General features: G+C 44.1%; 1 protein-coding gene across 2 annotated transcripts; it reads left to right on the forward strand.

The window, feature by feature from the left end:
• The first annotated feature begins 2584 nt into the window (after nt 1-2584).
• LOC125521498 (pentatricopeptide repeat-containing protein At1g62590-like) lies at nt 2585-4476 on the forward strand. Of its 2 annotated transcripts, none has more exons than XM_048686552.1 (2): nt 2585-3394; nt 4119-4476. In XM_048686552.1, exon 1 carries the CDS (start codon nt 2623-2625, stop codon nt 3331-3333), a length of 711 nt encoding a protein of 236 aa, XP_048542509.1. In that variant the 5' UTR covers nt 2585-2622; the 3' UTR covers nt 3334-3394; nt 4119-4476. The 2 variants fall into 2 exon arrangements, with proteins under 2 accessions (XP_048542509.1, XP_048542508.1); XM_048686551.1 differs by having other exon boundaries at nt 2585-3390.
• The last annotated feature ends 16439 nt before the right edge of the window (nt 4477-20915 follow it).

Genomic DNA, 20915 nt, shown 5'->3' on the forward strand with positions numbered 1-20915 from the left:
GTGACGATGTCCTGTGTAGGAGAGATGGCGGTGTGTGATGTGTTTGTTCTCCGGTTTCATCACCATCCAGAAGCTCAGTCGGGGAACGCATGAGGTTTTTCTGCCCCTCCTCTGTGTGGCCAGAGCTGGGATTGTCTTCTGGCCCTTCTTGGTGCCAGCTTCCTTGGAACGACGATCTATCCAGATCACCGTCGCGGTGTCATCTGGTTTACATCGATGGTCATTGCTCCTACAAAATTCTAGGTTTCAACAATGTTGCTCCGGTAAGACGATGCCAAAGGCAAGAAGGAACTTTACTCATGGTGAGACAGTGATGGATTGTTTAAGAAGTTTCATATTCTTATATAGAAGTTTTTTTTGTAAGGATTAGTTTTATTGAATATATGACCTTGGGCCTTATTTGAAAGAAAAAGAAAACACGGGCATGTATCTTAGAGCTATTCTCCCTCTCCCGGCCACCCCCCCCCCCCACCCCACACACACAAACCCGAAAGATGTTGCTTCCCAGATGCAGATATGTACCACCCAGAGGCACTCCTATCACACGGTCGCCTGTAGGGAGCTGCTGCTTGGCCAACCCAGTAACCCCGCACATGCTGACGTCACCCTTGTTTTTTCATTTTTTTCTTCACATTTTTGTTTTTGTATTTGCTTTATTTTTGTATTGTTTATATTTTGAAATATTCAATATAAATATATATTTGAAAATTATATATTTTAAAAAATATTAATTTAAAATTTTTAAAAATATATAAATATATATAATTTTTTTTAATAATGTGTAGGGATTATTTGTGACATTTAAAAATATCATGTTTTTAAAAAAATGTACGTGAAAATTAAAAAATGTATATCCAAGTAAAAAAATAGTTGCATAATTAGAAAAATTGCACATTGTATTAAAAATGTATTATGCTATTTTCAGTAAAATTGCATATATTGTACAAAACTGGTTGCGTGATCTAAAAAGATGTTTTGTATCATTAAAAATGTATCTGACAATTTAAATAAAAATTCCGGTGATTCAAAAAATGTTCAGCACATTTAAAAAATGTTTTTACAATGTTAAAAAAACGTTCATTAATCTAATAAATGTTTATTTCCATTAATATGTATATTATGTTTTCAAAGAAATATTGTGTTTCCAAAAAATGTCCATGAAAATTTTGAAATGTTTATAGAATGTAAAAAAATGTACATTGTGTATTGGGATAGTGTTACTATGTATTCAAAAAATGTTCAAAACATCTATTTAAAAAAATGTATACCACATATTTAATAAATGTCCAAAGTGTATCAAAAATGTTTCACGTGTGCACTTAAAAAAGTACATTTTGCACTGAGAAAAAAAAGCTATGTGTTAAAACTATATTCAAAAAGACAAAGAAATAAGAAGAAACTAAAGAAAGCCGAAGAATACGAAGAAAACCAAGAAAGAAACAAAAAAAGTATAACAAAGAAAGAGAAAACCAAAGAAAATTAGTGAAAACAAAAAAAAGCATAATGAAGGAAGAAAGGAAAATCAATGGGGAAACAATGAAAACAATTAAAGGAAAACAGAAGAAAATGGAATACTGAGCAGGTCGAGGGAGCGAGTGACTACATTAATGGGCCAGCCCAATTCATTCGCCCGTCGGCTTGGTATGGGTGAGACATAGCCCTGGCAATGTTATGCGGTCTATCTAGATCACCATTGTCGGCATCTTCTGGTTTATATCAATGACTTTGTCAGTCAGTGCTTCTACAAACTTCTAAGTTTCAAATGTTGCTCCAAAAAGATGAGGCCAAAGGCAACAACCAACTTTGCTCACGATGAGTCGGTGATAGATTGTTTAATAAGTTTCATATTCTTATATAGTTGTTTTTGTAACGAAATGCAAAGGTGAACATGCTTCCACATGAATAGTAAGTTTGAAAAATATACTAAGAAATATTTTAAAATTTTGAAATTTTGGGATATCAAACTTGGTCCACCATTTTACTCACCTGTGAAGTTCCGTGAATTAAACCTAGGCATTCGTCACGGCCGGGCTTTGAAAAGCTCGACCTCCAAAGCCCAAAATCAGCCCCCCCCCACCCCACCCACATGAACAATGCATTTCTCTTATTAAAATGATGATTTTTGAGTATTTAAAATACATATTATGCCTATATTTCTAATAAAATAATGATTTATACCATGTTCGTGCTTTCGAGCCGGGTGCCGAGCAGAAAAACTGACCCCAAACCTGGTCCCGATGTTGGGCTGACCGGGCCGGGTTGTTCATGCCCGTGGTCTACCGCAAAGTATCGACATCCATAATATTCTTAGTGAAGAAAATACAATTCAAACCTCATTATCGTCGAACAGTGTTTTTTAATATAGCTTCGTGAACTTCATACGCTAATATACCGGTCGACTATGTATGTTAAAAAAATAATTCAGATGTATTTTTTACTGCTTTTTAGAATTTACTATTCGTTAAGGAATGCGTGTGGAACCATGTTCATTAAATTTGCGTCTTTGTTTTTGTATAAGTATTAGTTTTATTGAATATATGACCTTGAGCGTTTTTTGAAAGAGAAAAATAAACCGCGGAGCCATTCTCCCTGTCCCGGCCCAACTCCCCGCAAGCCCGAAAGATGCCGCTTCCCCGCGTATCGCTCCGCCTCCTGCCGCCGCCGCCGCCGCCGCACGCCGGCGCGGCCGTCGTCCACCGTCTCCTTCGCGGCCTCTGCACAACGGAAGCGCCTCCCTCCCCCCTCTCCCCGTCCGAGCTCGACACCATCTCCGCGCTCATCCCGCGGCTCATCTCCGAGGGCCAGGTCCCCGCCGCCGGCCGCCTCCTCTCCGCGGCGCTCCTCCTGCCGGGCTCCCCGGAGCGCCTCCCGTTCCCCCCGCTCGCCGAGCACCTCGCCTCCCTGCCCACCCTCACCCCGGCCTTCGCCCTACTCACCGCGCTCCGCCACCACCCCGTCCGCCCCTCGCCGCTCCCGCTCGCCACCCCGCTCCTCGGCCACCTCCTCGCGATGCGCCGCGCCCGCGAGGCCGCCTCCGTGCTCCGCTGGCTCTGCCGCCCCGACTCCCCGCGCCGGCCCGACGCCGCCACCTACGGCATCGCCGTCGCCGGGTTCTGCAGGCTCGGGGACCCCAAGAGCGCGCTCGTCGCCCTCGGCGAGATGGCCTCCGACGGGGTTCCGCCCTCGCGGGAGCTGCAGGAGGCGGTGCGGGACGCGATGCTGCAGGACGCGAGGGTCGAGGAGGCGTGGGCGCTGGAGGAGGCTATGCGGCTGCCGGAGCCCAAGAAGACGGTGGAGATGGTCGACAAGCTTCTTGGAGCGTGGGAAGACTGACTGGCTGACTGACCACCGAGCCATTTTGGTGCTTCGCTGCTCTGGATCATGCAAAAGGCAGGTGAAATTTTCCAGAGATTGTACGATTTGTTTGCTTGATATGCAGTATCAATGTAGTGAGAAATCCCCCAAGTTAAAGTTAGTGTTAAGCACATACACTATATGCTTGGTGATTCAGATTGGATTGCTATGGTCTATGGATGCGAGCATAGATGTCAAGAGGAGCGTCTTGCCTATTCGAGTGTATTGAAGAAGCTTAATAATGATCACATGAGAAATATTTTGTGATGATGCCAAAGAACCAAAGTGTTTTTCTGTGCCAGGCGTCAGAATCCCTGATCTGTTGCTGTACAAGCTACTCCCTCGTTCCAAATTACTCGTCGCAAAAATGGATGTATCTAGAACTAAAATACATCTAGATTCATCCATACCTGCGACAAGTAATTTGGAACGGAGGGAGTAGTTTTGTATTTATATAAATTAGACACCTAATTAAGAGTTTCACATTTTGCACTAGCTGTCTGTACAGTCCCCCTTTTTGTTTACCAGCCGTTCCAATAATCTTCGCTGAAACACTTGTGCTGCTGTTGATTTTTATCTTCTGCAGCCTCTTCTTTTTTTCTCGGATTTTTACATGGCTCAGACTAGTCTTCGACGCATCTCGTTCTGAGATGCAAAAAGAAAGACACATCTCGTTCTGGGTTCTTGAATCTTGAACCCAATGTACACATTTGGTCTTTCAGTTTCGTCACTACACCCTCGCAATTTCCTTTGATGTTATGCAGCCTGCAAACTCTTGTCTAGAAGAAGCTATCATGAGGTCTGGGTGTAAGAGCAATGTGCAGCAAGTTGTCGATGGAAGGACTGACAGCACCAAAGACGAGCTGAGTGACAGATGATGGGTTTGCTGCTTTGGAATTTGGCCGTGAAATGTCTCACGTTGTAAGTTGTTATGCATATGTTCACCTTCGTGATAATTATGGTTTCATGAGCAATGGCACAAGTTTTGTATGGTGAGATAGCTTGGTTGCTTGTGAGTTTCTGTTTACATACTTCACTATACTTTGCTTCTTGTGAAACTGGCAATCTGATTGTAGGTTATCTCATATTTACGTCAATGTAAAAAATGACATTGGTTCTTCATTTTGTGGCTCCTTGGAATTAATTAATTTGCATGAACTGAAGAGAACCATGTGCTTTGAAACGGTCATAAATATATGTGTGATGCTGAATCATATTTGACTATGCTTGTGTCAACAGATCATGGCTCAGCTCACAAACCCACAAGTTCAGGGACGAGGATCCCCTGACATTGGCTAACCTGCCATTGAGACCCAAAGGCAGGGTAAGGCAGGGACGAGCGACCCAAAGGCAGGGTAAGGCAGGGTTAGCCACGTCAGAGGATCCGTGTCCGTTCAGGGACGAGGATCCCCTGACATTGGCTAACCTGTCATTGAGACACTGACACATGGATCCCACCAAGCGTGAGGCCCACTTGTCAGCGACCCAAAGGCAGGGTAAGGCAGGGTTAGCCACGTCAGAGGATCCGTGTCCCAAGTTCAGTCATGGGCATCAGCAGCAAATCAAAGAAAACTTTCAAGAAGCTCCACTCACTTTCTGATAATTACCTGTGTGGGACTAGGCGATGCTGGACCGCATACTAGTGTTGCACCGTTTACATGAAAAAGCTTCAACAAGCGATATAGAAAGCTTCAATTGGAGCATTGTGCAACCGGAAGAGTTGCAACCGTTGACATGAAAATCTTCAACCGTAGATTGAAAAGCTTCAATCAGTGATATAGAAAGCTTCAATCGGCGATATAGAAAGCTTCAACCGGCGGCTGCGCAACCGAAAAAAGCTGCAACCTTTGACATGAAAAGCTTCAACCGTATATTGAATAGCTTCAACCAAAGACCGGCGACAAAAAAATGTAGCGACGAGCCGATGATGCACACGGCGATTTTTTGCACCCATGTGCTGCGACGGATGCTGGAATCGGCACCCTGTCATTGCCTCAACCGGCTACTGTGATGTCTTTACGACATAGTTTCTGTGGTGACGAATGGTAGGGATCGGCAGGCCGATTTTTTTAATGGGTCTGGCAACCCGATTTGCTGCATAGGGCGGACTAGTGGGCACCGGTGCTGCAACCGGTGAGCCGGCCATGCTTCAAGGTTGGGGCGGGGGGGGGGGGGGGGGGGGGGGGGGAGGAAACGGACATGAAGCTGATTTGTTGGTTTGTGTCCCCAGATCCGATAGCTGGTAGGCAACCGACTGAAAATCTGGCTGGTCAGCCGATGCCTAGCGTCGCCCCCCTTTTTTGGGGCCTCTTTTTTTATACCTACGCTCGATCCTCGCTATCGTTGGTTGTTCGAAGAGCGCCCTATTTTGCGCGAAGCTCGGCCGATAACGAGCAATTGCGTACGCTGTCTGGCAGAGCGCAACTTTTTTCTTCGTTTTTATTTTGGTGTTTTTTTACTTCTGTTTTTGTTTTTGTTTTCTTAAAGATGTTCGAGATTTCAACCAAAGTATTAAATTTTGGAAATGTTTCAAAATTTTAAAATACCATGAATTCAAAAAAATTCTCGGATTTCAAAAATCATGAATTTGAAAATTATCCTAGAATTTTGAAATGTATTTTAAATTTTAAAAATTATCTCGGATTTACAAAAATGTTCATGAATTTTAAAATGTTCTATATTTCAAAAATATTAACGGATTAAAAAATATCATACTTAAAAAAAGTTCCAAAATTAATAAAATGTTCTTCAATTTGAAATGTGTTTCGAATTTAAAAAAAGTTCATGAATTTGAAAATGTACCATGAGTTCATAAAATATCCATAAATTTGAAAATTGATCCTGAATTCAAAAGATAATCAAGATTCAAAAAATGTTCTCAAAATTTTATAGTTGCTCATGAATTAATGTTCTCAGATTTCAAAAGGTGTTCTTGAATTTGATTTCTTTCCCGGACTTTAAAAAACCTAACTGGGCCGGCCTATATAGTTTGTGCATGAGTTATCTTAATTGGTGCCAATTAGGAGTCTAGCTCAACTCGACTCCCTGCTTCACTTGCTCGCTTAGCATTTTTTTAGCTCGCTCTAGTTCTACATTATAAAAGACTGGTTGCCTTTTTATTTTGAAGAAGTTCGTTAAATAAGAAGATGTTTTTGGATTTATAAATATATTGCCAATTTTTAAAACCATGAATTTTAAAATATTTTCAATAATTTTTAAAATATCCATGTATTAGAATATATTCAAAATTTTGAAATAAAATTGATACATTTTCAAAGTGTTTGCAAAATTTAAAAGGTTTGTGAACTTTAAATATTCATAAATTTTAGAAAGTGTTCATGAATTTAAAAAATGTTCAAGGATTTAAAAATGTTCACAGTTTTTTGTAAATGTTCATGAGTAAAAAAGTGGAGAAAGGAAATTTTAAACGAATAAAAAGATGAATATTGAAAAACAAAAATACTAAAAATAAAAATAAAAGAACCTCAACCAATGACACCCTTACAGGCAGGCCCAGCAACACACATGTCTCGACACACTGAGCCTAGAAAATTGATGCTAATTAAAGTAGCTACATGCATTGGAGGACGACATATATTTAGCACAAAACAAAGGGGGTATTTTGAGGAGAACAAGTGCTAAACAACTCGCGTGTCTTGTTCAGCGGGAGTGGCATTTGGGAAGAGTATCCCTAAAAAAATGCACATGACTCTGAACCCTAGCCGCTGCAACAACGTTCTTACACACCGTCGCTTCAGTCCCTCTTCTCTTCCACCTCCGGTGGCCTCATCGGCGGCAAGAGGAGTGGGGACCTGTCTGTCTTGTTTTCTTTTTCTTAGGTTTTTTGTCTCTCTGGTGACATCGACAAGGTGGCAACAACGATTGCATGTTGGAATAAGGCCTCTCTGGTCCTGTACTACCTCGACAATGTCCAATCCGACACCGACGAAGGGTATGTGACAGATTGCATCCTTGGATCTGTTGGTTTCATTCCAATCTTGCAATTAGTGTTGTAGAAGTGCATGCTCTAGCCAATGCAACCAAAAGACCGATCTGATAGAAGAGACTAAGCAGCACATTATACGTCAACACTCCCCCTCACGTGTGGTTTCCTCAGGCCTAAACGTGGACCGAAAGTGGGCTGCAATTTAATTGCGCCAGCCGGGTCTTGAACTCAAGACCTCTTGGCTCCGATACCATGTAGAAGTGCATGCTCTAGCCAATGCAATCAAAAGACCGATCTGATGAAAGAGACTAAGCATCACATTATATGTCAACAAGTGTATCTTTCAAGGAGAGATATTGGCAGGCTATTAGTGCAACAACTTTGACGTCTTCTTTCATATTATTTTGTGGCATGGTATGGTTTCTTCAACCCTCTGAATTGATGGAGATATTAGCGAGAAGCTCCGTAGACGTCGGCCAAGCTTTGCCCGGTCACACCCTTTGGTGGACAGGGAGGAGGAGGCTGAGAGACGGAGGAGCCTGACATCGGTTAGGGTTCCCTCCCAATCGCCTTCGGAAGCGACGCGGGAGGTGGGTGGGGTTTTCTTTCCAAGAACCAATTACATGGAGGGTCTCCGATGGAGCAAACTTGTACCGACATTGATAAGAAAATGATTTGACCTCGACTTTATTAAATCATTGTATATCTCATGTTCCTAAGTATAATTAATGTAGAGTCATAGAAACTCTAATAAGTCCTATTTAGTGGGCTATAGCATGTGCCATGTCACCAAAATCCTAGATGAAAGGGAGAGGAAGGAGAAGAGATGGGGCAAAGGGTGCTAGATCTACTGCCCGACTAGCTACACACGACACAAGAAAATCCAGCTCGTGCGTGCAGCCGGTGATTGGTCTCTCCGTTCAGTTAGGTGTCTTCCCTTTCTTCCGGAAGCAGCGTTTTGGGTCATACTACTATATGATCCCATTATCAAGACTATAGGTTCAGCTGTTTGAATGTGTCCTGTCGCCATTTAATGATGCATGTGCGAGCGACAGATATCCGGGTATTCGGCTTTTCTGCATATGCGTAGAAGTACGCAGAAGGTCGATCCGTAGGGTGGGTTGACGCAATAAAGCACCGACATGGCGGGCCCAGGCACCTGGTTATTCGATGAGACGGATGGTCCATCGGTACGGGAGATGCCTCGTAGCAGGACCAGGTACACACCATTTGTAAACTGCAACCGGCAATGTTTACACAACACAGGCCATATATTGATTACAGATTATTATTATTTTGCGGGGAGATTGATTACAGATTAATAATACAAAAATCTGCATGATAGTAATACAAAAAACTATCAAAAAATCATGTATGCAAATTGGGTATTCTTTACTGTCACAAAAGTTTCAAAAAATAAGATTTGCATGCTGTACGATAACAAGCAGCAGGGATTAAAAAAAGCTAATTCAAATCTATACAAAACAGGATCAGATTTCTTGTTTTTGCACAGGCCAGGTTAGTCAGAATCATTTCTTGTACAATATCAATTCAATGTATGTTTCTGACAAACTGAAAATGTTGAGAAAATATTTTTGGCACCAGTGAGCCAAAGTGAATTTTAAAGCAACAAAGCATATTTTGATAAGAAAGCTTACAACTTGATTCAAGATTTCATGACAATGCAAAAGTTCATGGGATGCCTAATAACTGGGACTATTGACCATGCCCCCTTTTGGTGCTCAAGCTCCATGTTGGCCTGTTTTTGAAAAATTCAAAAGCCACATTTCAAAGTTTCAACAATGAATGCATACTAGTATTTTTTTTACCAACAATGAATGTATACTGTATGTGCGCAAAAGTTCATGCGAAAATATATTGGCACGTGAGCTACACAAAAATTATGAACTTATGATTTTTGAATTAGTAAACACTCTGTACCATTCACTGTAAAAAACAATGATTTTTGCGTTTTTGTGTACCTTGAGTATTAATGTATTTTGCATGAAAATTTACACACATGTGCAATTTTTCATTTGTGTGAACTTTCGAAATGCGATCTTGAAGAATTGCAAACAAAAAATGGGGCTCCATGGAGCTGAGCACCAAACGTGTTTTCTGGTACTACTAGTGGATACATCCGAGTTAATACAAAGTAAGCACCATATGAAGCTTCAACTCTTTTTTTTTTGGAGGTAAAAGCACGGCAGGCCCAGGAATTTGTCGCGCCCGTGATGTTTTGGCCCACAAACTTGCAAATCCTTACTACGCCACCCAAAAACTTGCAGCCGATGTGCAAAAAAGCCCACAGCCAATCCCGCTGTGACATCTGGCGCCACGCTGGCAGAGGCGGTCGTCGCATGACTTTGCAGAAATCCCCTGGCCTTTACCAGTAATGAACCCACACTTCACATCTCTCCCTCTCGTTCTCCATTGCAGCTCCAGCCAAATCCCTAGTTTCTCTCCCTCTTGTTCCCCACTGTATCGCCCGACGCAAGAAGCATGAGAGCTAGGTCGACGGCGGCGGCGAGTCTGGGCTGTGGAGCGAGCGGCAAGGAAGGGTTGCGCCATTGGAATCAGTGGAGCCATGCTTGATTGCCCCTGTTCTTTGTGTTTGCACTGACGGAGTACAGGTACTGGAACCTGACAGAATAGTACTCCCTCCGTCCCAAAATTCTTGTGTTAGATTTGTTTACAAATGGATGTATCTATTTCACATTTTAGTGTTAGATACATCCGTATCTAGATAAATCTAAAACATGAATTTTGAGACGGAGGGAGTAGTGAACAGGCTAAACTGAAAATAGAACGCATGGGGTGATAAGAGCGAAATGCGGGTGCTTCTTATACTCGTCGTTGTCAGATGAGAGTACAATTGGGTTCTTGTTGTTGCCTTGTTGAGTTGACGTCGAGGAAGACGCAGCGGCAGTCGCTGCCCTTGCTCGCTATCTGGCTGCACGCTCTGCTTCGGCAGCCCGACGGAGGACGACGTCTGCCTGCGCTATGGACCAGGACGCAACTATGATGGCGTCGTCGAGCTGCTGCTTGGCTGCGCGCAGAGCCTCATCGGCATGCGTGGTGAGCAATGATGCCTCATACAGCGGAGCTGGTAGCTCGAAGACGACTTCGTCAGGCGGTAGGTATTCATCGCCTCCAGCCTCCCTCCGTTGGGCGCACCGTCTCTCCTACACCTCCTTGAACCCCGCCTCCTCCCATGCATCTTCCAGCTCGTGCTCCCGACGGACAGCAGCGAGCTCCGCAGTAGTTGGCTCGATATCAGAGTTCGCGGTGGAGCGGCTCGAGTAGCTTCGCGTGGCCGACGAGGAGCTGCGTGTCCTTGAAGACGAGCGATGCTTGTCCTGCTACCGCTAGCTCCGCAGCCCAGGCTCGCCGTCGTTGACCTAGCTCTCATGCTTCTTGCGTCGGGCGATACAGTGGGGAACGAGAGGGAGAGAAACTAGGGATTTGGCTGGGCTGCAATGGGGAACGAGAGGGAGAGATGTGGAGTGCGGGTTCATTACTGGTAAAGGCCAGGGGGGTTTCTGCAAAGTCACGCGACGACTGCCTCTGCCAGCGTGGCGCCAGATGTCACAGCGGGATTGGCTATGGGCTTTTTTGCACATTGGCTGCAAATTTTTGGGTGTCGGAGTGAGGATTTGCAAGTTTGTGGGTCAAAACATCACGGGCGTGAAAAGTTCCTGGGCCTGCCGTGCTTTTATCTCTTTTTTTTGAGATGTATGAAGCTTCAACTCAAGTAGAGCAAACCCAGAATGAGGATAGACGGAGAAGTGTTCAGTTAGAGATATCCGGTCCAAAAAGTGCTGCAGAGGCCTAGACCGTAGAGGACCAGCACCAGTTGCCGCATTAAGTTGTCACAGACGTGGGCCATCGGGACTATTTCATAATATTACCAGAAGAAGCAATACATCAACCTATACAACTGCCTGCTCAAATCCCAATACAGACCATCGGTCTGGATAATATGAGCATATGATCGTACGAGCCGTATCGAATTTCCGCTTTCTTCCCTCACAAGCAAACATCTTTAACGTCACTCTTTCATTTTGGAGCCCTCTCAACCAACTGAGGTCTCAAATTTGAGAGTTGGTACACAATTTTGATCTGCCTATTGGATTTGGGCTTCCTTAAATGTGTTATGCTCCATATGGTTTCAACCCTTTCGATTGATTGAGGCCACCAATTGCGTGGTGGATCCCTACGGGTAGTAGGACGGGGCACCCAAAGTGGTTGGACAGAGACATAAGAGCACAACCTGCTGCTCATCGTGCTGGACAACGACCATCCATTCGCCACACACTAGTGTAGAACCGGACTTTAGCGCCGGTTCGTAAGGGCCTTTAGTGCCGGTTTCACTACCGGCACTAAAGAGTGGGGACTAAAGGTCCCCTTTTAGTACCGGTTCATCACAAACCGGCACTAAAGTGCCACCACGTGGCACGAGCCAGGCCCGGGTGCATGTAGGACATTAGTACCGGTTGGTAACACCAATCGGCACTAACTGTTTGGGATGGTTTTGGTTTTATTTTTTATTTTTCCATTAATTTTGTGTTTTCCATTTAATTCTTTTTTGTTTGCTGGTATTTTACGATACTACGTATTGTACACGTTATGCATACATATAAAGATATATATATATATATATATATATATATATATATCATTGAATGTCTCACAACCATCATTAATTATTCACACATACAATTTCTCCTACATGTTGCCTTGGTGCCTCCGGAGCACGATGACAAGTGGTTCATGGGGCGGTAGTGGGTAATAGTATTCTCCTTTGTGATCTATGACCTGGTCGAGCAAAAATCCCGCTATTTCCTCTTGAAGTGCTAGTATGCGCTCCGTTGGTAGAAGCTTCTGCAGCACCTCTTTGAACTGTTAAGAAGGAGATCAATATGCATGTGTATTAGTTGTGTGACTAGATATCGATAATGATGTAAATATTGTGAATAGTATTTTGGCAAACATACTCATTCCTGTCTTTGAGATTTGCTCCTTTCGGACGCCATCATGCGAATGTTCTCGCAAACATAGTATGCACATAGATTATTCCCCGGAGCCTACCTCAGGGCCTTTACAAGAATGGAATTTAATCAGATAATAATTAATCAAGCATGATAATTAATTAATGGTATTGAAACAAGAATTAAAGAGATGGTAAGCTAGCTAGTAATACTTAATTACTTACCTTGGGTCGATACCAATACAGCTTTTGTCGCCATTTGCCTGGAGTCACCTTGATGAACTTTGCCCAAGCCTGCCCGCCAGCAAAGAAAATGAATAAAGGGGTTATTAAATAGTTGATATCAGGAAATGACGAACTAATTAAATAGGCCGAGATATAGTTAATAATGATTGAAATTACCTGCCGACTATCCCCTTCACGATGGCGAAGTCACTTTCTGCCTTAAGTAGTGAGTCCAGTACTTCAACTGTTCCTTTATCAACTATCCCCTTCACGATGGCGCACACGTTTGCATGTCTTAATTAAGCGGGCATGTGCACAACACTAATCAACTAGCCTAAACCCTATACACTTAATTATTAACATCTAGCTAGCTAGTAAGAAAAAACAGAATTTGTAGTACAAGAGAGTATGACTCACAGGAAGTTGTAAGGAAGTAGTATATCTTCATTGTTATTGAGGCGCTCGAAGAACTCTAGCATGCTTTCCTCTAAACTTGCTCGACAACTTGGAATATTCCATGTGTACTCATTAATGGTATTAGGATCAATGAACCCAATGCCATAGCGTCCAAATTTTTTCATTTCATACTTCTTCATCCTGCATAATACCACGGAAAAGAATATAGTGAGGATAATTACAGGTAATGATTGATCAAAATGATCACTAGAGCTAGCTTGAGACTTAAATTACAGAAAGAAATCACTTACAGACAATAGCAACTGACAGAGATTTCTCGAGTGCGTCTTGATTGTATAACTGAAATAGCTCTGAATACTCAACGGACAGAGCTTTCTCATGGTAGTAATGCTCCTCTTTGACATTCACCATGAGGGACTCTCGATTGGAAATCTTGGTAATGTTCATGTACCACTGATGCAATTCATACATTCTCGTTGGGAGGTTCTTGACCTCCTCGGGCTTGACCAAAGGTTGGCCGCGGACATATTGCCGTTTTATTTCCTCCTCTCTAAGAGGAGACATGGGCTCGATGTCGAAGAGTTGTCCAACACTGATACCGAGCATTTTAGCCTGGCTTATATGCTCCTCAGTTATTACCAGATTGTTCAGCTGGGGAATGGTTTGCCCACAATAATATACGGCGCGTGTACTCTCATGTGTTGTTGGCACAACAAGCGGGGGGATCGATTGTGCCGCCTGTTCTCCCAGCTGGGGAACGGTTTTCCCGCATTTTTTGGCAGCTACTTGTTGGCTCGAGCTCGAGCTCGCTTCCCTCTATAGTCGTGCTTGATGTGCCTTCCTGAGTTGGCGCTCATAGTCAGAGTCAACAGGCTTGGGACCTGGTGGTCTAGCCATACGAATGAAGTGGTCAATCTTTTCCTCAGACACTTTCTCCCTTGGCGGGGTGCCGGTTTCGGTCCAAAATGGGCGTCCACTTGGGCCTTCACTATGGCTTTGTTTTTCTCCTCGGTCATGTCGTAAGGCCTCTGAGGAAGAGGAGCGAGGCTGCTTGGACCATATTTATATCGCTTGCTTCCGCCTGTACCTCCTGTACTACCTCGACTCGTACCACTACGCACCATAGCTGCAGCGTGTCTCTTCTGCGATTGCTGAGGCGGTGGAGACGGCTGACGTGGCTGAGTTGGAGCAGGAGTCTGCTCACGCATTGGTGGACTTGGAGGAGCGGGAGTCTGCTGACACGGTGGCGGACTTCGAGGAGGAGTCAACTCAAGCGTTCATGGACCTGGAGGAGCGGGAGTCTGCAGACACGGTGGCGGACTTCGAGGAGGAGTTTGCTCACGCATTCGTGGACTTGGAGGAGCGGAAGTCTGTTGACACGGTGGCGGACTTCGAGGAGGAGTCGGTAGACGCGGTGTCGGTGGACTTCGAAAGATGATGCAATCCTTTCTCCATAGGATGATACGATGTATGGCCTCTCCCAGTGTGTGCTCGTCGTCACCTCTAGGAATGTCAAGCTGTAGCCCCGAATATGGGTCCACCACCTCATCAACCAAGACACGAGCATAGCCCGCTGGAATCGGGGCGCAATGGAAGGTTGCTTCGGGGGTAATTGTAAAAGCAACGGCGTCCGCCACCTTCATGGATATGTTCTTCATTTTGAAGTGTAGCTCATAGTTAGTGTTATCTATGATGTCATCCACATGGTATGTATCCAGCAGTGCGTCGCCCGGGGCGGAACTAACACTGCTTCTCAGCATGGATGGGACGGTGCTATCCAATGCTGGACGATCATCCGCTTGTTGCTGCTGCTGCTGCTGAGACCCCCTTTCCTGGCTAAGTGAGTCGATCTGCTGCTGCTGCTGCTGCTGCTGGAATTTGAGTGCCAAGTCCGCGTGCCTTGCTTCTAGGCCTTGAAGGCGTTCTGCGCCTGCTTCCTCTGCTCCTCCTCCAGCTTCCTCTTCTTCTACTCCTCCCTCTTCTTTCTTGCACGGGTCCCGTAGTCGTCGTTCCATTCTAAAAAGCCCTCATACCAGGGAATAACGCCCTTGCCTCGTGTTCTTCCCGAGTGTTCAGGATTTCCCAGGGCACGCGTAAGCTCGTCGTTCTCTCTGTTGGGCGTGAACACGCCCTTTCGAGCATCTTCTATTGCGTCAAGTAACTTTTGTTCGGCTCCTTTTAGACTTGCCTTCTTCGAAACCTCGCCTGTCTTCGGATCCAACTCCCCCCATGCGCATAGAACCAAGTTCTGCACCTGGAGGGCCAGCTCCTAGTAACCGGAGTGACCCCTGCATCCTCCATATCTTGCTCAGACTTATCCCACTTAGGCATTGCCACCGCGTAGCTACCTGGCCCCGGCCTATGGAATTGCGTCTTTTTTGCGGCATTGGCCTTGTTTTTTCTTGACCGTTCCTTAGATAATTCTGATTTCTTGAATTCCACGAAAGCGGGCTAGTGTTCTCTTTGCTTCTCCAGTGTTCCCGTGAATTCATGAGTCTTCCTGTTTGCAGCGAGGTAGTTGGCTCATACAGTTTTCTTGTGGGTGTTGAATGCAATTGCTATCTTCTTAAGAGCAACGTCCTTAACTTTCTGCACATCTGCATCAGTGAAATAATCTGGTAGGGCGAAATGTTCCATCAGAGATTCCCAAAGATTGGCTTTTGCTCTGTCGTCGACCCAAGTAACATCTGGACGTTTAGTTTTTGGCTCTTTCCATTCTTGAATGGAGATCGGGAGTTGGTCCTTCACAAGAACTCCGCACTGACGAACGAACTTGTTCGCAATGTTCTTAGGCGTGAGGGGTTTGCCACCCGCTTTGATGGAATCGATGTTGCACTTTACACCCTCCTTCAACTTTTTGCCCGGGCCTCGCTTTGTCCTGCTGTCTGTAGAAGCAGATTTGCTCGATCTGGAGGGCTGAAAGAAGAAAGATCGATTCGTTAATATATCTTCAAAAAAACATGTGATGATCACTAGATGCCTGCTTATATAAATATACCTCGCCGGTAGTCTTTGTTATTTCAAGATCAACATTGTTTGTGTCATCATAATCATAATCATAATCATAGTTCATGACTTCATCAGCTCGGTCGTCCTGATCGAATATCTTATCATCACCCTCCCCGTTATTGTTCATATATTGGGAGCCGTCATCTGCTTCATTCAGATCATCTGGCCTGGTAGGGCTGTGTATGATCTCAAACATGGCCTCTTCTCCCTCTCTGCCGGTATTTTCCGCCATAGCTTTTATTTAACACTAATTGCTACCTCTTGAGCACTGCGTTGGATTTCCTTGAAGAGGAAAGGATGATGCAGCAAAGTAGCGTAAGTATTTCCCTCAGTTTTTGAGAACCAAGGTATCAATCCAGTAGGAGGCTACACGCGAGTCCCTCGTACCAGCACAAAACAAATAACTCCTCGCAACCAACGCGATAAGGGGTTGTCAATCTCTTCACGGTCACTTACGAGAGTGAGATCTGATAGATATGATAAGATAATATTTTTGGTAATTTTATGATAAATATGCAAAGTAAAATAAAAGCAAAGGAAATAACTAAGTATTAGAAGATTAATATGATGGAAGATAGACCCGGGGCCATAGGTTTCACTAGTGGCTTCTCTCAAGAGCATAAGTATTTTACGGTGGGTGAACAAATTACTATCAACCAACGCGATAAGGGGTTGTCAATCTCTTCACGGTCACTTACGAGAGTGAGATCTGATAGATATGATAAGATAATATTTTTGGTAATTTTATGATAAATATGCAAAGTAAAATAAAAGCAAAGGAAATAACTAAGTATTAGAAGATTAAATGAAGATAGACCCGGGGGCCATAGGTTTCACTAGTGGCTTCTCTCAAGAGCATAAGTATTCTACGGTGGGTGAACAAATTACTGTTGAGCAATTGACAGAATTGAGCATAGTTATGAGAATATCTAGGTATGATCATGTATATAGGCATCACGTCCGAGACAAGTAGACCGACTCCTGCCTGCATCTACTACTATTACTCCACTCATCGACCGCTATCCAGCATGCATCTAGAGTATTAAGTTCATGAAAACAGAGTAACGCCTTAAGCAAGATGACATGATGTACAGGGATAAATTCATGCAATATGATAAAAAAAACTCATCTTGTTATCCTCGATGGCAACAATACAATATGTGCCTTGATGCCCCTACTGTCACTGGGAAAGGACACCGCAAGATTGAACCCAAAGCTAAGCACTTCTCCCATTGCAAGAAAGATCAATCTAGTAGGCCAAACCAAAAAGAAGCACTTCTCCCATTGCAAGAAAGCAATCTAGTAGCAAACCAAACTGATAATTCGAAGAGAGACTTGCAAAGATAACCAAATCATACATAAAAGAATTCAGAGAAGATTCAAATATTGTTCATAGATAGTCTTGATCATAAACCCACAATTCATCGGTCTCAACAAACACACCGCAAAAACAAGATTACATCGAATAGATCTCCACAAGAGAGGGGGAGAACGCAAAAACAAGATTACATCGAATAGATCTCCACAAGAGAGGGGGAGAACATTGTATTGAGATCCAAAAAGAGAGAAGAAGCCATCTAGCTAATAACTATGGACCCGAAGGTCTGACGTAAACTACTCACACTTCATCGGAGAGGCTATGGTGTTGATGTAGAAGCCCTCCGTGATGGGGTCTCGTGAATACAGAAAGTTGCGGCGGTGGAATTAGGGTTTTGGCTCCCTCTCCGATCGTTTAGGGGTACGTAGGTATATATAGGAGGAAGGAGTACGTCGGAGGAGCAACAGGGGGCCCACGAGGGTGGAGGGCGCGCTTGGGAGGGGTAGGCGCGCTCCCCTACCTCGTGGCCTCCTCCTTTATTTCTTGACGTAGGGTCCAAGTCTCCTGGATCATGTTCGTTCCAAAAATCACGTTCCTGAAGGTTTCATTCCGTTTGGACTTCGTTTGATATTCCTTTTCTTCGAAACCCTAAAATAGGAAAAAATAGCAATTCTGGGCTGGGCCTCCGGTTAATAGGTTAGCCCCAGAAATAATATAAAAGTGGATAATAAAGCCCAATAATGTCCAAAACAGTAGATAATATAGTATGGAGCAATCAAAAATTATAGATACGTTGGAGACGTATCACTAATCCAGAAGAAATATAAAACAATTTAGTATTCAAATTACAGTGCATGGATGCAATCAATAAGGAAAAACTGAATCATATAATACATAATATGCATCGTCTCGAATAATATATAATCTCGAATACATCGTCTCGAATAGTATATAATCTCGAATACATCACTGGCTAGGTAGCTAATAAAGATCGAATACTACAGAAGAATCTAGGCCACTCGCGGTTCTTGGGGCGCGGGCAGTGGACACCCAAAGACAAGGAACCATCACAGGATCATATCTTCGGTCATCTGCCCAAAGAACCTGCTAGGTATTGGAGAACCTGACGTCCATAGTAGCCATGTAGCGATGGACGTGCTCGTCCTCCTCCTCCTCCGGCGGGGCCGGCTCCCTCTGCACAGAATGTGGCCCACGCGAACGCCACCAAAGGAGATCAGGGTCGACGACGGGACCCGAAGCCGGGTTCCTCACCAAGCGGCGCGCCCCTCCAGGTAGCACCTCCCAGTGCCAGCCCGGCGGAGCCCAGTCCCGGACATGGGTCAGCCGGATGTCATGGCGAACGGGTTGACGGCGAGGATACGGGCCGGGCATCGTCTAGAACAAATACTATATGCCCGCAGAAATTAACATTTTTTAAATGATTGGATTGTGATAACTAAAATTCTATATGAAAATTCTAACAACTTGACATTAATCTAATTCATCTAGCTAAAACTAACTCTAAAATTTCTAACATTTCTATATATATAACTAACATTTCTAATATTTCTATAACTAAAAAACAGAAAAATTGCTAACATTTCTATAAATATTTCTATAACTAAAAAACAGGAAAATTTATAACATTTTTATATAACTAACATTTCTAATATTTCTATAACTAAAAAACAGAAAAATTGCTAACATTTCTATAACAATGTGTGTGTGTGTGGACATGGCGGCCAGGGCAGGAGCTCACCGGCGAGGCGCGACGACGGGGGGCGGCGACGGGGACGGAGACGGGCGGTGACGACGGGGATGGGGACGGGGCGGCGGCGACGACGGGGACGGGGACGGGCCGGGCGGGACGACGGGAGGACGGGGTGGGGCGCGGCGACGGGGACGGGGACAGCGACGGACGGCGACGGGGACGGCGACGAGGATGGAGACGGGGGCGGCGACGAGGGGCGGCGGCGAGGGGCGGCGGTGACGGGGTAGAGAAGAAAGAAGCAGAGGGAGAGATGAGAAACTGAATTTTTAAAGTGTTTTCTTATATAGAACAACCTTTAGTACCGGTTGAAGCCACCAACCGGTACTAAAGGTCTGTTTTGGCCAGGCCAAGCGGCGAGAAGCGCACCCCCTTTAGTACCGGGTGGTGGCTCCAACCGGTACTAAAGACCCCCCCTTTAGTACCGGTTTGAGCCACCACCCGGTACTAAAGGGGGTGCGCTGGCGCAGGTGCGGTGCGTCATGTTTAGTCCCACCTTGCTAGCCGAGGGGCGTCCGCACTGATTTATAAGCCCCAGTGCAGTAGCTCTCTTGAGCTCCTCTCCAAAGCAGGCCTACTGGGCCTAAATGTTATGTGCTGCCCTGTGGGCCTACTGGGCCTTTGCGGGCCTGCATCCTGGCCCAACAACAGGTTGGGTTTCTAGTCGTATGCAGGCTGCTGTGGTGCAGTAGGCAGGCTTTTTTATTTTCTTATTTTTTGTTTTATTTATTTTTGTTTTATTTATTTTTGAGTTGTTTTTTTGCTGTACTTAGAGTTTCTTTGTGAATATTTTTGCTTTAGGTACAAAAAATTACAAACTTTCTATTAGTGCCGGTAGTTTACAAATTTGAATAGTTTACATTTTGAATTATTTGAAATTTGTGTGAATCACTAGTTTGTGAATAACTTAACTTTGAAAATAGATTTTTCAGTGATTCTTTTTTCTTATGTTTAATATTAGTGTGTTTTATCATTATATTCAATTTGGTAATGCTTAGGTTATTTAAAAAATGAAATGCCTTTGTAACGGATGAGTTTTTGTCCGAAACCCTGATATTTCGAAAGAGAATGTCCATTTTGTACACGAAGTGTATCCAGTTTTTGCGGTAACCCTCTCTATTTTTTTTGCACATGCTATGTGGATGAAATTATGGTACCATGCCAACTTTCAAACTTTTCTAAGTTCATTTGAAATGCTTTTCAATTTCAGGGTCATTTAGCTGAAAAAATCAGTAAATGCATGAAAGAATTTGATTGCACATAAAATTTCTTCGCGTTTCAAATGCCAAAACACATAGCTACCCTAACTATTACAGAGATTTCCTCCTGGGTGTGAAACACAGCAGAAAGTGATGATAGTGAAGCCGATCGCATCCCAGATCTTTGGGTGTGAAACTTTGCATCGTAGCCATGGAAAATCTTCATCATTTAACTGGATGCTCGGGTCAATATTCACTGTGAATCGAGCAATTTAATCAAACTTTTCATAATCTTCTGATATGTCTGTCTTGTCATCCACTCCCATGCTGTTTCTCTTTTCAGAAAGAACTATGTGGCGCTTTGGCTCATCGTATGATGCATTCGCTTCCTTATCTTTTCTTTTTCTCGGCTTGGTAGACATATCCTTCACATAGAAAACCTGTGCCACATCATTAGCTAGGACGAATGGTTCGTCTGCATACGCAAGATTGTTGAGATCCACTGTTGTCATTCCATACGGCGGGTCTTCCGTTACCCCGCCTCGTGTCATATTGACCCATTTGCACCGAAACAAAGGGACCTTCAAACCACGTCCATAGTCAAGTTCCCATATCTCCTCTATGTAACCATCATATGTTTCCTTTCCCGTCTTGGTTGTTGCATCAAAGCGGACATCACTGTTTTGGTT

Source organism: Triticum urartu, chromosome 7, assembly GCF_003073215.2.
Source record: "Triticum urartu cultivar G1812 chromosome 7, Tu2.1, whole genome shotgun sequence".
In the NCBI taxonomy this organism is placed as follows: Eukaryota; Viridiplantae; Streptophyta; class Magnoliopsida; order Poales; family Poaceae; genus Triticum; species Triticum urartu.